This window comes from Aricia agestis, chromosome 20 (assembly GCF_905147365.1).
Source record: "Aricia agestis chromosome 20, ilAriAges1.1, whole genome shotgun sequence".
Taxonomy (NCBI): Eukaryota; Metazoa; Arthropoda; class Insecta; order Lepidoptera; family Lycaenidae; genus Aricia; species Aricia agestis.
The window spans coordinates 323552-339204 of NC_056425.1; the positions used below are offsets into that span (position 1 = coordinate 323552).

Here is a 15653-nt window from a genome sequence, read left to right on the forward strand (position 1 = left end):
TTACATGAATATGGAAGACACCTTTATAGGTGACAACCGCCGCACCGCGACCCTACTTGCACTGCAAATACTCTTTAAGAGATAATATTATTATTTTATCACATAAATCATTGAATTACATAATATGTCATTTATATGTTTATAAACATTATTATAATTATTGTGTTCCCTGAAAATTGATACCCCATAGATGCTTATTTTAGCTAGACGGACTCTAACGAGGTAGATTCTATTATACTTTACGTTGAAAAAACGATAAGATTTTAGTAAAACCTCTCGAAGCCCGGCGGAGGGCGCAAGTTCGCGTATCGCATGTAGGCGGCGTGCGGGGGCGCGGGGGGGGCGTACACCGCCGGGGGGTACGGGGGGCCGAACCCGGCAGGGGGATGCGGGGGGCCGAACCCAGCGGGGGGTTGCGGCGAGCCGTACCCGGCGGGGGGTTGCGGCGGGCCGAACCCGGCGGGGGGTTGCGGAGGGCCATACCCGACCTGCTGACCCCAGCCCAACGAGAACCTCGGCCCGAACACCATCGACGAGGCGAATCGATGCTCAGGGGCGTACCCGCCGTGCGCAGGAACAGGCGGCGGGCGGGGCGGGCCGGGGCGACACGCTCCCGGCGCCGGCGGGGCCGACGCGCGGCCGTCTCCCCCGCCCGCACCGGGGTCGGGCTTTCGAAGACCGTTAATCGCTTGAACCGAGAAAGATCGCTCAGCGTGGGACGGGGCGGGGGTGACAGGCGACGAGTGGGGCGGGGCGGGGGTGACGGGCGGCGCGGGTGGCTCGGCCGTGCTCGTGTCCGGCTGCACGGGCGTCGCGGGTGTCGCAGGTCGCACGGGCGGGACGGGCGTGCGAGAAGGGGCGGGGAACTCGGGCGCGAGCGGGTTGAGGGGCGTCGCGGAGGTGTTCTGGCGGCGCTGGATCGCCCACATTATGAACCGCTGCGCCACGACGGCGTCCATCTGGCTCAGCAGCGCGAACACCTCGCAGTCCGCCGCCGATAGCGTCACGGCATCGGGCTCGGCCGCGGCTGCGGGAGCGGGGGCGGTGGAAATAGATGCGGTGGAAGCGGAGGCGGCAGAAGCGAGAGCGGCGTAAGCGGGTGAGGAGGGAGGAGGTGCGGCGGAAGCGGGAGGTGTGGCGACACCGGGCGACGCAGCGGGAGCGGGCTTCGCGGCAGGGGGCGGGTCGGCAGGCGGGGCGGGAGCGGGGCGCGGGCTGACGAGCGCGGTGGGGGGCGGGCGGGGCGGGGCGGCGGCGGGCACGTGGCGGCGGTAGTCCTCCACGTAGTCGAGCGCGATGCCGTTGCGCAAGTACGCCTGTATCTCGGCGTAGTTGGGCGTGTCGCCCGCCTCCAGCACGCCGAACAGCGGGTACAGGTAGGCGGCGTCGCTCTGCAACACCAACACAGCCAGTGAGCCGCCGCCCCCGAGACCTCTCCTGCCCCCGCGCCCCCTCCGCTGACCTACGCCACGTTGCGGTATTCCAAATGATAGTGAGGAATTAGGAGTGTCACAGTGTCGATACAGCGCAGGATGATTTTTATGTATTAAGTCAATTCGAGTTCTTGCAGACGATTAAGCACAGTAGTAGAGGTCGCGGGGCGGCGTCTGAGTTCTGACGACTGTACACGATCGCCGTGAAGTTTAAGTTGGACGCGGGAAATTTATTCAAGTTTATGTTCACGTCTGTCTACGTTCATTCACAGCAAAAGTGTACAGTAACAGTTACGATGTAGCAGGAACAATAATATTATTTTTATACATTACTTTATGATACAGCGTTAAAGTTATATATACGAGAGTTACGAGGCTGGGCGGGCGGCGCGGTGCAGAAAACGCTTGAGGAGTGCGCTGCTGCAGGTGGACGAGGTGTCCGCCTGCAGCAGCGTGGGCGGGGAGGACGGGGCGGGGGGTGCGGGAGGCAGGCGCAGGTACCGCCGCAGGAGCGCGCTGCTGCACGCGGACACGTCGGAAGGCGGCGGGACGGGAGGGGCGGGGGGCGCGGCGGGGGCGGGCTGGCGCAGGTACCGCTGCAGGAGCGCACTGCTGCACGCCGAGTCGGGCCGCGCGGCGGTGACGGTGGTCGCGGACGTGTCGGAGCCGCCGGAGCCCGCGCTCCAGGTGCGCAGGCGCCGCGGCCGCGCGACCTGCGACGCGGATGCGGATATCTCACTGCCGCTGTCGCTGTCGTCGTCGGGGGCGGTGCTAGCAGGGGCGGCGCTAGCGGGGGCGGCGCGGTCGGTCCACGCGAGCAGGGAGCGCAGGGCGGGGGGCGCGGCGGGGGCGGTGTGTGTACTCACCCCGGTGGCGGGGGCGGCGCGCGGGTCGGCGTGGCCGGCGCGCACCAGCAGCTCGCCGATGCTGACGTCCTCCTCCGTCGACGTGTCGACCAGCACCACCTCCAGAATGTCCTCCTAAGCACACGACGATTTTACGTTTCATAGAAATGGCGTTTTATATCGCCTAGCGTCGCTTTCGTTTAGTGGAGCTTACCTCATCCGAGCGTATTTGGTCGCTGTTAAGCATTTAGTCTTTAAAAACGGACTTAGGGACATCTTGAAATTGGCCATTCATTTGTGTACCACCCCACAAAATACTTTGTCGTTGAATTATAAATGCAGTCTTGTTCTTTAGATGATTTAGTACATAACTACATTCATAACTCTATACGTTGTTTTTTTGGGGATATTACACTAATGCTTAACAGCGTCCATTTAGACGTAACGTGTCGCGTAGTGCGGTCTCACCATAGTCGGAGGTTACGCGCTCAATTTTCATCAATCTGGTAAAGATGACGCGAAACTGAATGTGTAACCCACGGATTGATTAACTGATCATGATTCATGATTTTATTACATACTTCTTAGCCATGAATCTGGCGTCGATCTCGGATTGATGGACGGAACTGCTGTCAGATTGAGCGTGTAACCTACGTTATAGACAAGCGTTTACCTGATGATCGCGGGCGACGACGTTAGCGACCAGCCGCTTGTCGGTGACGGCGGTGAGGAAGCGGGCGGCGGCGGCGCGCGGCCAGCGGCGGGCGGCGGCGGGCGGCGCGGCGGCGGCGAGGCGCGCCCGCACCGCCTGCGCCGGCAGCTCCGCCCACACGCGCAGCAGCGGCCGCAGCTCCGTCGCGCGGACTGTCTCCACCGTGCCGTAGTCCACGTGACGCACCTTCACACCAGTTAGATAATAATGTTATTTATTTATTTATACACTTTATGCAATTTACAAAGGCGGGCTTAATGCCTTGTGGCATTTTCTACCAACCAACCTTACCATACTGGTCCTCACCATAATTATTATATGACGCATACAAAATATTCTTGTCTTTGCCAATATATTAGAAATTGAACTATGAGTGACGCCACGAGTTAGTTATTTCAAAGGTCTATAATATTATAATGCATAATTGCATATACTTAATACTTTGTAGGTACATTAAAGTATCACTTCCTTTAAAACCCCGGAAGCATTACTAAATAGAAGAAATGGTTCCACTAAGTTTGACAGTACCTTGACAGTGTCGCTGTCGAGCACCTTGACGATGAGCGAGCGGTGCCAGTCGCCGCAGTAGCAGCTGCAGCAGTAGTGGCCCGCGCGCACCGCGCCCAGCGCCAGCCGCCGAGACTGGCCCTCGCCGGACTTGAAGTACTCACTGTCAAAATTGTTTATAGGGATAATTTAGGTACAGCCTGGCTTTCTCGTCTCGAAATGAGCGGGCAGCGGGGCGGGAGCGGCGGCGGCGCGTGACAATATACACTTATATGGATAAGCCGTCTAGTACGAGCGGGGCGCCGCCGCCTCCGGCCTGTTACCCGCTGATTTCGAGACTGAAGCCTCAAAGTAAGATTTTCCAAAAAGGAAAAATAAGGACGGAGCTAATAGATAACTAAAATTTCCACTTAAAAATCAGATGTCGCTTTAATAGTAGGTACTGACGATACTTGAATATTTAAAAATTTGAAGAGATACGAAAAAAAAATTGTATTTAAGTGGATCCGCCGTTTGCCTATGAGTCGATTTATTTGACAGTACTTGTTTCATTATAATTTTTTGATTTAAAGGAAATGTCATTATACAACTCACTTCATCTCATCCATGAGATTCTCCATGGCGATATCGTACTCCTGGCCGAGGCGGATGAGCCAGAAGTGGGAGGGGGAGTAGACCTCGCCCACCATCACCTCCAGCATGTCCCCCGCGTCCACCGCGCCCAGGTCAGCCGGGGGGATGCTGTCCATGTAGTGCATGCAGTCCGGGGGGAACACGTCCGGCTCCTGGGGACATTACATTATCAGTTACTACTACATACTTTTACAACTAAAGGGAATTTTGTGTTATAAGGTAGTTTTGTGTTATAAAGTAATTTTGTGTTATAAGGTAATTTTGTGTTATAAGGTAATTTTGTGTTATAAGGTAATTTTGTGTTATAAGGTAGTTTTGTGTTATAAGGTAGTTTTGTGTTATAAGGTAGTTTTGTGTTATAAGGTAGTTTTGTGTTATAAGGTAGTTTTGTGTTATAAGGTAATTTTGTGTTATAAAGTAATTTTGTGTTATAAGGTAATTTTGTGTTATAAGGTAATTTTGTGTTATAAGGTATTTTGTGTTATAAGGTAATTTTGTGTTATAAGGTAATTTTGTGTTATAAGGTAATTTTGTGTTATAAGGTAGTTTTGTGTTATAAGGTAATTTTGTGTTATAAGGTAATTTTGTGTTATAAGGTCGTTTTTGTTTAATTATTTTCTTTATTTTGAACACATAGTCATAATATAGACTAAACTTTCATAAAGCGGACTTTACAAAAATAAATGAAAAGGTTCATTCTACTATGACCACTGAAAGTATGAAGGTACTAGATTGCGTTAAAAATCAATACGACAGTTTCTTAAATGCCTTAAGAGAGGCAATTAATCATTATGTGCCGCACACCAAAATTAATTATGACAGTAAAAACAAACCATGGGTAACAAAAGAGATAAAGCACTTGATCAACAACAAATTAAAACTGTGGAAAAAATACAAATTAACAGGACTTGACAAAAACTATAAAGAGTACAGAGAGGCAAACAATTGCCTAGTTAACAAAATCAAAAATGCTCGCAAAATTTATTAACAAAACATTCTAAATGCCGGCCCTAAGAAATTTTATTCATACTTGAGACAACAGGTTACATCCAAGGTTAGCATACCGGCTATACTACACAACAAACAAGGCAAAAATGTAACTCAGCCCTGTGAAATTGCCAACGTGTTTGCAGAGCAGTTTGCAAATGTTTTTCAAATAGAACCAGATAACCAGCTGCCTATTCTAGACCCTAAACTTAGAATCGAGGACTCAATCGAGGATATCCAATTTACCCAAAACAAAATTCGTCAAGTGATAAAGGAATTTAAATCTGACTCTTCACCTGGACCAGATGAAGTCCCTGTGGCAATATTAAAAAATTGCGACGTCGCCGAACACCTGGCCATAATAATTCAAAAGTCGTACGATACTGGAACGCTACCAGATAGTTGGAAAACAGCTACAGTGACGCCAATCTTCAAAAAAGGAAACAAACTGGAACCTGCTAACTATAGGCCTATCAGCCTGACCAGCGTCGTATGCAAAGTGATGGAGAAAATTATAGTAAAGCACATAAGAAATTTCTTTAGTAGATACAAAGTAATTCCGGAACAACAACACGGTTTTTGCCCGCACCGCTCCCTAATATCAAACTTACTGACTTGTCTCGCTATATGGACTGACCACTTTAATAAGAAAGAACCAATAGACATTATAATGTCTATTGGTTCTCTTTTATCAAGTGGTCAGTCCATATATATACCTGGATTACGAAAAAGAATTTGATAGAGTTCCAACAAAAAGGCTTTTGCAAAAATTAGAATTTCTTGGAATACGAGGAAAGTTACTTGCTTGGATTAAAGCGTTTCTGCAACAAAGAACTATGCAAGTGAGAGTGGGCGAAGCAAAATCGGATCACGTAGAAGTATTGAGTGGCGTACCCCATATAGAGAACATATTTCATCCATCACAAAGAAAGCAAGAAGTCTAATATACTTAGTGAGGAAAGCATTTCATGAGCTTACACCAGAAATGATGCTCCAAATCCTCAAAACTTTCATAAGACCGATATTAGAATATGCATTCCAGATCTGGAACCCCTATTTTCTTAAAGACATTGAATTGTTGGAAAAAGTACAGCGTTCCTTTACTAAAATACCCAGAAAACTGAAAAGACTGTCATATGAGGAACGTCTGGAAGCCTTGAAAATTACCACTCTGAAACAACGCAGGGATAGAGGCGATTTAATACAGGGTGTAACAAAATTAAGTGATAATACTTTAGGGTGTGTACGTGTTCCTTGTAGAGAGTTCACTGTGAAAGTAGCAGCGCTCAAAGACCAAAATTTATTTTCACTTTTGTATGGGGAAACTCGTGACGCACGGGCCCTTGCCCATACAAAAGTGAAAAAAAATCGTCTTTCAGCGCTGCTACTTTCACAATCAACTCTCTACAAGGAACACCTACACACCCTAAAGTATTATCACTTATTTTTGCTACACACTGTAGAAACATATAAAATCCTGAACGGACATTATGACATTCAAAATATACAAAATATATTCACATTGAATATACTATATTGATAATACACATTTGAGAGGCCATAGCTCTCTGCCAGTTCCTCAAAAAACAATCCACATAAACACTTTTTGTGCAATCGAGTTGTAAGAGCGTGGAACAGCTTGCCAGAGGATGTTATAGCAGCCTAGAATGTTAATCATTTCAAGAACAGACTTGACAGATATATGAAAAATCAATGTTAAAATGCACAGAGAACAACCTGATACAGGCAACATCAGTTGTGTCAACTGCTTGCCTGATTACATATAATAATAATAATAATATGTTAGGTAGACCTATCGATCGTGTTTCTGATCTCGGCATCTATTTAGGTGCTAAACTACATTTCAATTCACATATTGATAGGGTAGTGACCAAGGCATTTAAAGCATTGGGTCCTATAATCCAATTCAGCAAGCCTTTCCGTAGGGATAACACTTTGAAAACACTTTACATTCTTATGTGCATAGTGTTCTGTTAGTGAATTTGGTAGCTCCGTCTGGAGTCCAGTCCAGTCCAGTCCAGTTATGACGTCCACATTCAGAGATTGGAAAAAGTACAGAAAAAGTTTATAAAATACCTTAATTACCACTCCGGACACACACACACACACACAGATTACAAACAAAGCATGAAACTACATCACATGCAGTATTTGTGCTCCAGACGTGACTACCTAGATGCTATTTTCCTTTATAAAATTGTCATCAATTATACCAGCTAATTATTAAAATAATTTAAAGTTCCTCGATCTTTTTCCTCACGTTCTAAAGACACTTTTCATATTCCTTTTTGTCATAGAAATTATGCAGAAGAAACTTTTCTCAGGCGTTCTTGTATACATTATAATAAAAATATATGCAAAGTAGACATCTCCTCAAAGCTGCGCGATTACAAGAGACAAGTACGTTAATTATCTGAATTTTAATATCGTTATATTTTGTATTTATTAGTGACCAAAGGCGTCGCCAAGGGGGAGCAGGGAGGGGCAGCTGCACCCCCCCCCCCCCCTAGAGATTCTAAAAAGTTGCTAAATATAATGCAAACAACGGCCACTATAATATTAAAATCTGGTAATGTAAAAAAAAATACGCTGTACACTTATTCTAATTCAAACTCCTTTTTATTCTATTTTTCTAATAAATGTTATTATAACTTATTTACAAGTTTTTTATTGCATAGTCAAGAGCTCCTGCTCGTGTAGCTTTACACATTGGACTCTGTACTGTCACAGAATATTTATATAGTACTAAGATACTGTTTTTACAATCGCTGTAGATGTAAGGCTCGTAGTACAAGTGAAAAGCTTCATGTGCTGTCGACTTTACCTACAATTCATACCTACTTTTCTCATTCATAGAGAATGAGAAAAGTATGAACTGTAGTAAGTAAAGTCAACTTGCCCCCCCCCCCCCCCCTGCGCCATCGGCTGGCGACGCCCTTGGTAGTAACTTAAACTTACGTCCACACTATTGTTGTGTATTATAGTAATTAGTAACTCATTAGTCTAGCTCTGTGATCGCGACTGTTCTTAACAAACGCATCCTTTACATTTTTCATAGTTTAGCAATTAATGGTAATTTCGGTTTATTTGTCATATTTATAATATTTTTTGTAAAAAAACTGTTATTGGCTTAATAAATAATATAATAGAAAATCACTGTTACATAATATAAACATACTGTTAAAAAGGACCTATAGATTCTTAAATTAAGTCAAATATTACAAAGGTTGGTTCATCATATGTGAGGTGATGTGTGTTATGAGTAATGACTAATGTTACATAATAATAATCTGTTTAGATTTTAGAACCCTATCCCTACGACAAAAGTCTTGGGATCAGAAAACTAGTTCTACTAGGGTTTGTGTTTGTGTGTGTGTGTGTGTGTGTGTGTGTGTGTGTGTGTGTGTGTGTGTGTGTGTGTGTGTGTGTGTGTGTGTGTGTGTGTGTGTGGTGTGTGTACGTGTTGGTGTGTGTACGCGTGTGTAAATTTGGTAATGAACTAATGAAACATCGCTTGCGTGGTAAATAATAAAATTAATAATATATTGATATAGATTGCAGCCTTAGTAAAATAAGGCTACAATCTGCATAATTTTGGGTTTCGTTTTAATATGAACGTAATTTAATTTATACTAAAGCATACTCACGAAATCAGTAAACGGAAGCGCGTCCTCGGGATCGGTGGGCGTGGCGCGGGGCGGGGCTCGGTGCGGGGGGCGGGGCGTGGGACGGGGCGGCGGCGCGCGCGCGTCCGTCAGCAGCCAGTCCTCGTGGAGGGCGTGCGCGGCGCAGTCAGGCAACGTCACTACGACGCTGAGTACGCTCGTGTACCCGAACCGCGCAAACTCCAGCTCGCGACCGTACCGCTGCCTGTTGTGTATCACGTTTACATGTGTGTATTGTACTGTATGTGGTAAGACATGTTAAACAATAATAAAACACATATGTTAAACATAATAAAACACAGTCTACTTGCAATTAATCTGTCAATTTGTTATGATATCTCATGTAAAGATGATATCTCAAAAGACTATTATAACTCATGTATCTCTGGTATGAAGCAAGTAGTCAGCGTTGTTAAATGTGGGCCTTTGTATTATTGTTTGACCGTCACCGACTGACCGTCCTTTCGTCAATTTTTTTGGCGATTGAGCTATCATTGGTTTTCATATATCTGTTATTTCCATAGACGAACTAGGCTTGTCAAGCGTTGTTAGTAGGGTGGTGTCACTGTACCTGTATTTCCGCATCAGTTCCGTGCACAAAATCCCGCCGGGCTCCTGCAGGATCATCTCCGAGAGCTCCCTCTGCAGCTCCTCCAGCTGAGCCCGTTTTGAGCTGCTTGTGCCTAAAAGTGTTAATGTCACATGTATGCATATTTATACGTGGGAGAGCCATGCTTCGGCACGAATGGGCCGGCTCGACCGGAGAAATACCACGTTCTCACAGAAAACCGGCGTGAAACAGCGCTTGCGCTGTGTTTCGCCGAGTGAGTGAGTTTACCGGAGGCCCAATCCCCTACTCTATTCCCTTCCCATCCCATCCTTACCCTCCCCTATTACCCTATTCCCTCTTAAAAGGCCGGCAACGCACCTGCAGCTCTTCTGATGCTGCGAGTGTCCATGAGCGACGGAAGTTGCTTTCCATCAGGTGACCCGTTTGCTTGTTTGCCCCCTTATTGAAAAAAAATATATATATTTTGTAATGTTTATTATCATTTTCATACAATAGAGCTATATTCACAGTAATATTAGACAGGAATTTGGAAATTTTTCATACAATTATTGGTCAATGTTTAATTGCTGTCAAGTCAATGTGGACCAAATGGTTATGTTTCCAAATCCAAATTGAATAGGAATTGTGTATTAATAGGTTCATTAATAAAAGTTTATGCCACAGAAATATGAGAGCAATGTAAATAATAATCTTACTAGATGACAAGGGTCTGGCGGAATAGCTGTCTTCTGTATCCGAACAGTCAGTTCTCTCTGTTTGATTCACATTAACAAAAGGCATTCTCTTCTTCAAGAAGTTGAGATAGGCAGAGCTGTGACATTGGTCACTGACCGCATCATTTTCTTTATCAGATGTGGAGGTTTTAGGGGTTCTATAATTTTTCTGTTCGCTGTCTTCATGTACAGTATGTACAGGATTAGTTTTCGGTCTTCTCTGATCGTCTGATTTACATTCTATGTTTGTTTGAGTCTTAAATGCAGAGTCATTTGTAGATTTATTCTTGTACATAACATTATTTGTATAGTTTATTTCATTCTTACTTTCTGACCTTACAGGCTCAGTCTTATAAAATGTTCTGTTTTGTTCTGTTGGTTTTTTGTATATGGGGGTTTCCTTATCAATAGTTTTCTGTACTTGGTATGTTGTTGCGATCAGGTTTTTTGTAGGCGTACTTTGTTTGAGCACTGTTTCGTTAACACTTCGCCTTTTTCCTTTTCTGCAATAATAAAAAACAGCAAGCATAGTTTAAAATAAACAACAAACTAGGAGTTTAAAAGTATGGAACATTAAGAGAGCTTCATAGTTTTCAACTAGACTTCACACACAAAAATTACAATAGGAAAAAAAATTATATTTATGCCATCTGTCATTCAAGTCAACCAACTTTTGATGATTTGTTCATTTCGAGCCTTTTTGGTTCCAACAAACTTTTTGTATTGATAATATTAGTATAAAAAGTATATTTTTACATAAATTTTACCTACATTTTGGCACTATGTGACGGTTTCTGTCTCTGTACAAACTGATCAATGTGTTTTAAAGTTTCTGGTACAATTAGAGTCAGTGTTGGGTTTGAGTCTGGTCCCTGGAACTGCAACACACATTTTTTTATTATTTTCTTAATTGTGGCATAGGCAGATTTGTTGAAAGTATTCCAACTTATAATTATATAAATAATTGACTTAATTAAATAAGTGCAATACTTGCATCAGGAACATTTTACAATATAAAATTTATTTGACATTTAAATACCTAATATGTGCAAATTTAAAAAATGTTTTTACTTTCTTACTTTGTATTATCAATAACTATATAATCAATGTGGGAAGCCATCAATGTCACTATATACTATAAATTGATACTGAGTACCAAATAAACCTCTTTAAAGATGAGATATTAATATAGCTTTGATAGTACTCACACACCCAGTTTATAATAAATATTATAGACATCATGAGACCTCCAAACCCAATCACACTTACCAGGAAACAGTCCGCAAAGTGCTTCTTGAGAAAAGACACGGGGTCTCTAAATCCAAACTTAGACAGAGGTATTTGCTGACCCATCATGTCTCTATAATCCCGCATCAGAGATCGCACGTCCACTTGAGACGGACTGGACACCACCAGGGATCGGAGAACCGTCTTTAACTGCTTCAATTCTTCCTCCATGATTAACTTGGTAATTGGTTACAGTTGTGTTCATAAACAAGCTACACCTTCACTACCTTCCGGTAGAAATTTGGTAGAAATAACACATGTATTTGAGGACTCTCTGAGGTTGTAGTTCGTTAGTTAATGTGACTTATGCTATCGTAAATTAATAGTTTTACATTTAAACTTACTATTATTGTCAATGAATCCAGAAAAGTTTACTTAATCTCAATAAAAAAACCACTACCGTAGGTACCTACCGACAAAACATTTTAAATAAAATGTTTTTTTTTATTTCTGACATTCACATTTCTTATACCCTAAGTCTTCTTCTTCGTATAATTTTGATATTTTCTATGGTTTGCCAACAAAGGTCTAGACTCTACTCTAGCCTTGCCATGAGGCCTCAGCCCTGAGCCCTCAGGGCACTTTCCCACGAGACACGACACGTGATGTAGCTATACAAGCCAGCGCTATTGCGGTCTTTTGAGGTTTAAACTTTATATTAAAAACTTGAGGTAAAATAACCTGAATGAGTTTATACTTTAAATAGTGGTCCCATTATTCACTTTTCCACAGCCTAGCCAAGACAGACGAGTTGATTTACGTGTATAATAGATAGAGATTCAACTTTGTTGACCCAAACAAGGTGACCTCTGTAGTCTGTTACTCTGTTGGTGGTTGGAAGTTGGAACTGATCGTGTAATATTTATGCCTGCCTATTATAATATACTATAGTCTCCGTGGTCTAGTGGTATATCGCCTCCGTGGTCCAGTGGTACAGAGCGCGGCTCTTGACTCGGAGGTCGTGGGTTCGATTCCCGCGTTGGAAACATGTTATTTCCAAGTTTGGTTAGGACAATGCAGGCTGATCACCTGATTGTCTGACAAGTAAGATGATGCATGCGTCGGATGGGCATGTAAAAAGTCGGTCCTGCGCCTGATCTCTCGCCGGTCGTGTCGGTCTGCCGTCCCACTGGGTTATGAGAGTAAAGGAACAGAGAGTGCTCTTGTGTACTGCGCACACACTTGGGCACTATAAAATTACTCCTGCGTAGCTGGCCTGGTTTCAATGAAACCGACCACCGTCACCGAAACCGGTGTGGAAGCTACACTGATCTCCATTATACAAGTACGCTGGATCTATAATACCCACTTTTTTTTGTGCCATTTGAAGCGGAATCAGCGCCCCCATTATTAGGACCGAGAACTAAATTTGACGTAACCATTGGTAACCTTGTATTTATTTTAATTCTCTATGGCTTAATCGTTCGAATTGTTTTCCTGTTTTTAAAGTGTTTTAAAAGGTTTTACGCGATTAATTAATATAAGTATATAATATATAAGTGGTGGTAGTTCATACTTCAACTATGGAAGAGTGTATGTTATGTAAAAAACGGTACAAAAAGGGATGTGGGGTTACATTTCACAAGTAAGTGATTTTAACAGCTCATTTCTACGATATTAAACTTTTATTGATAATATAGGCACTTAAAAATGTGGCACTAATCTTATTATACCGTATTCACCACATATTTACCTTTGTTTTACCGATTTTTGATAAACAATAAAATTCAATAGTGCTGGAGTTTTCTGTCGATAAAACTTATCGTTACTATAATAATTGTATTGAAATCTCCGATAACCGATTTTTATTATCAAATACATATTAAGCTCTTAAAATAATTAACAGGTTTTCGTCTGACGAAGGAAGACTGGAATTATGGTTGAAAAAAATTAAAAAGCCTGGTTGGCGTCCGAAAATTGCTACTACCGCTTGCCGTTACCACAGTATAGCAATATTATATGTCATATTGCTATTATTTTGTGCCGTTACTATTTGAAGTGTACAAACGTTCTCTGTGAAAATACAAGGCGCAAAACTACCATTTGATCGTGATTATGTTTGGAAAATTTATTTCAGCGTCTACTCTTTCTTGACAGACTGTAACTGTGTAACGGTAACTAATAAAATATAATGTTAAAGTATCGCACATATATTTTTATTATTTATAAATACCTTACCTACTCCACCCCAATAAAAAAATGTATTCAAACATTCCATATTTATTTATGGATTGCATTATCCAATTAGTTAATTTCCCTCGCACTTCTGCAATCAGCGCCAAAATGGCGAAAATCAAATGAGATAAAGTAAATCGATAAAAATTGGCTTGCTAGATCCATAAATAAATAAGGAACTTTTATATTATTACTAGACTTTCCACGCGGCCTCTCCCACGTAAATATCTAATTACACAATTAAATTGGTCCACAAAAAATAGCCTATATAATCCTTCAGTCTTCACGTTATACATTCCCCCGCTTTTTCCACATTTTCCTCTATTTCTTAGCTCCTATTAGTCTCAGCGTGATAAAATATATAAAATGGGCTGTCTAACACTGAAAAAATTGTTCAAATTGGACCAGCAGTTCCTGAGATTAGAGCGTTCAAACAAACAAACTCTTCCGCTTTATAATATAATATGATGAGATTAGTTACTTAGGGTCTAATCACACAGAACACTTATTCAGCTTTGTTCAGCTTTAATACGATACACTGTAGCACTACTTTGATAATATTAGAAATGAAATTAGAAAATACAATACAACAAAGTTTTCGTTAGAAGCTTATCTTCAGTTTTGTTTTTAGTTTTTCGTAGTGCTAACTGCTAAAAATAAATGGACCTATCTAAATAACGGAGAGAAAGTCTGTATTCTTTAATACAATTATGTAGCGTTTGTATTATTCAATTTAATATTTTTGTCCTAATGGTCGACATTATCTGAATCTGGAAACATTTCATCGATAATAGAAAAGACAGTTGTACATCACTAGTATTAGTTCCAAATACTCCCACTACTGCTATCAGCGCCAATATGGCGACATGATGGCGACTTTCAAACGTCATTTTTACGTCAAATTTAGTTCCTATCCCTAATAATGGGGGAGCTGATTCCGCTTCAAATAGGCACAAAAAATAGCTGTCATTTCAAAGGGTATCATCAGTCCAGCGTACTTGTATAATGGAGGTCAGTGGGGAGCTATTATACTATAGTCTATAGTTTATTTTTTGACATTTGCAATCGTTTCGTAAAAAAAAAACCCATTTGACACTTGACAGCTGTGAAAAAGAAGAAGAAGTAGACTATTTTGTAAAGTCGTATTTTGTCGATGCGAATTGTATAAAATTACGTAAGAAATAAACGAAAAGACTTTCGAAAATAATGTCCTTCTTCTTAAAACGGACCCTCGAGACGGGTCGTAGTCTCAGTCGCAAAATCTTATCGAACAATGTTCCAGCGCTTCAATTCGTAGCCACAAAAGCCGATCAGGCGGAGACCAGACCCACTGTCGCTAAACTGGATCCCTTGCAGAAGTCGCAACTGGTCGACTTCGGCAAATATATAGCGGAATGTATGCCAAAATATATACAAAAGGTTCAGATAACCGCTGGGAACGAGTTGGAAGTGCTCATTCCGCCGGAGGGTGTCATACCCGTCCTCCAGTTCCTGAAGGACCACCACAACGCTCAGTTCGCTAGCCTCGCCGACATCGCTGGGATGGACGTTCCGAGCAGACAGAACAGATTCGAAATTATCTACAATCTTCTGTCTCTGCGCTACAACGCTAGGATAAGGGTGAAGACGTACGCCGATGAGCTCACACCGATCGACTCTGCCTGCGAGGTATTCAAGGCCGCCAACTGGTACGAGAGAGAAATTTGGGACATGTACGGCGTCTTCTTCGCCAACCACCCCGATTTGAGAAGAATCCTGACTGACTACGGTTTCGAGGGACATCCGTTCAGAAAAGATTTCCCATTGAGTGGCTACGTGGAACTTCGGTACGATGACGAACAGAAGCGTGTGGTGGTCGAGCCCCTCGAGTTGGCTCAGGAGTTCAGGAGGTTCGAGCTCAGTGCCCCCTGGGAACAGTTCCCCAACTTCCGAGGAAACCCTGTCGAGGAAGTTACCACCGCTGAGGAGCAGCCCAAGAAGGAGTAAATAATGTGATCTTGAAATAGCAAAAGTATAATATAGTTGTAAAAGATTTAAACATGAAATCTTTTATTTATTTTTAATAAACTTCATTTCAATGTTTTTGTTATGAGTTTTGTCTTTT

The 15653-nt window shown here is 42.8% G+C and overlaps 2 protein-coding genes across 2 annotated transcripts; one reads left to right on the forward strand and one right to left on the reverse strand.

The window, feature by feature from the left end:
- Positions 1–263: 263 nt before the first annotated feature.
- On the reverse strand, positions 264–11773 carry LOC121737382 (tudor domain-containing protein 5-like). Its single transcript, XM_042129054.1, has 10 exons — positions 11357–11773; positions 10859–10965; positions 10070–10590; positions 9375–9486; positions 8786–9008; positions 4092–4282; positions 3519–3660; positions 2952–3176; positions 2300–2413; positions 264–1391 (listed from the first exon to the last, which is right to left on the reverse strand). The coding sequence occupies exons 1-10, from the start codon at positions 11543–11545 to the stop codon at positions 264–266; spliced, it is 2952 nt and encodes a 983-aa protein (XP_041984988.1). The 5' UTR covers positions 11546–11773.
- Positions 11774–14663: 2890 nt separating this feature from the next.
- LOC121737259 (NADH dehydrogenase [ubiquinone] iron-sulfur protein 3, mitochondrial-like) lies at positions 14664–15594 on the forward strand. The gene has a single exon (XM_042128880.1). The coding sequence runs from the start codon at positions 14756–14758 to the stop codon at positions 15533–15535; it is 780 nt and encodes a 259-aa protein (XP_041984814.1). The 5' UTR covers positions 14664–14755; the 3' UTR covers positions 15536–15594.
- Positions 15595–15653: the final 59 nt, after the last annotated feature.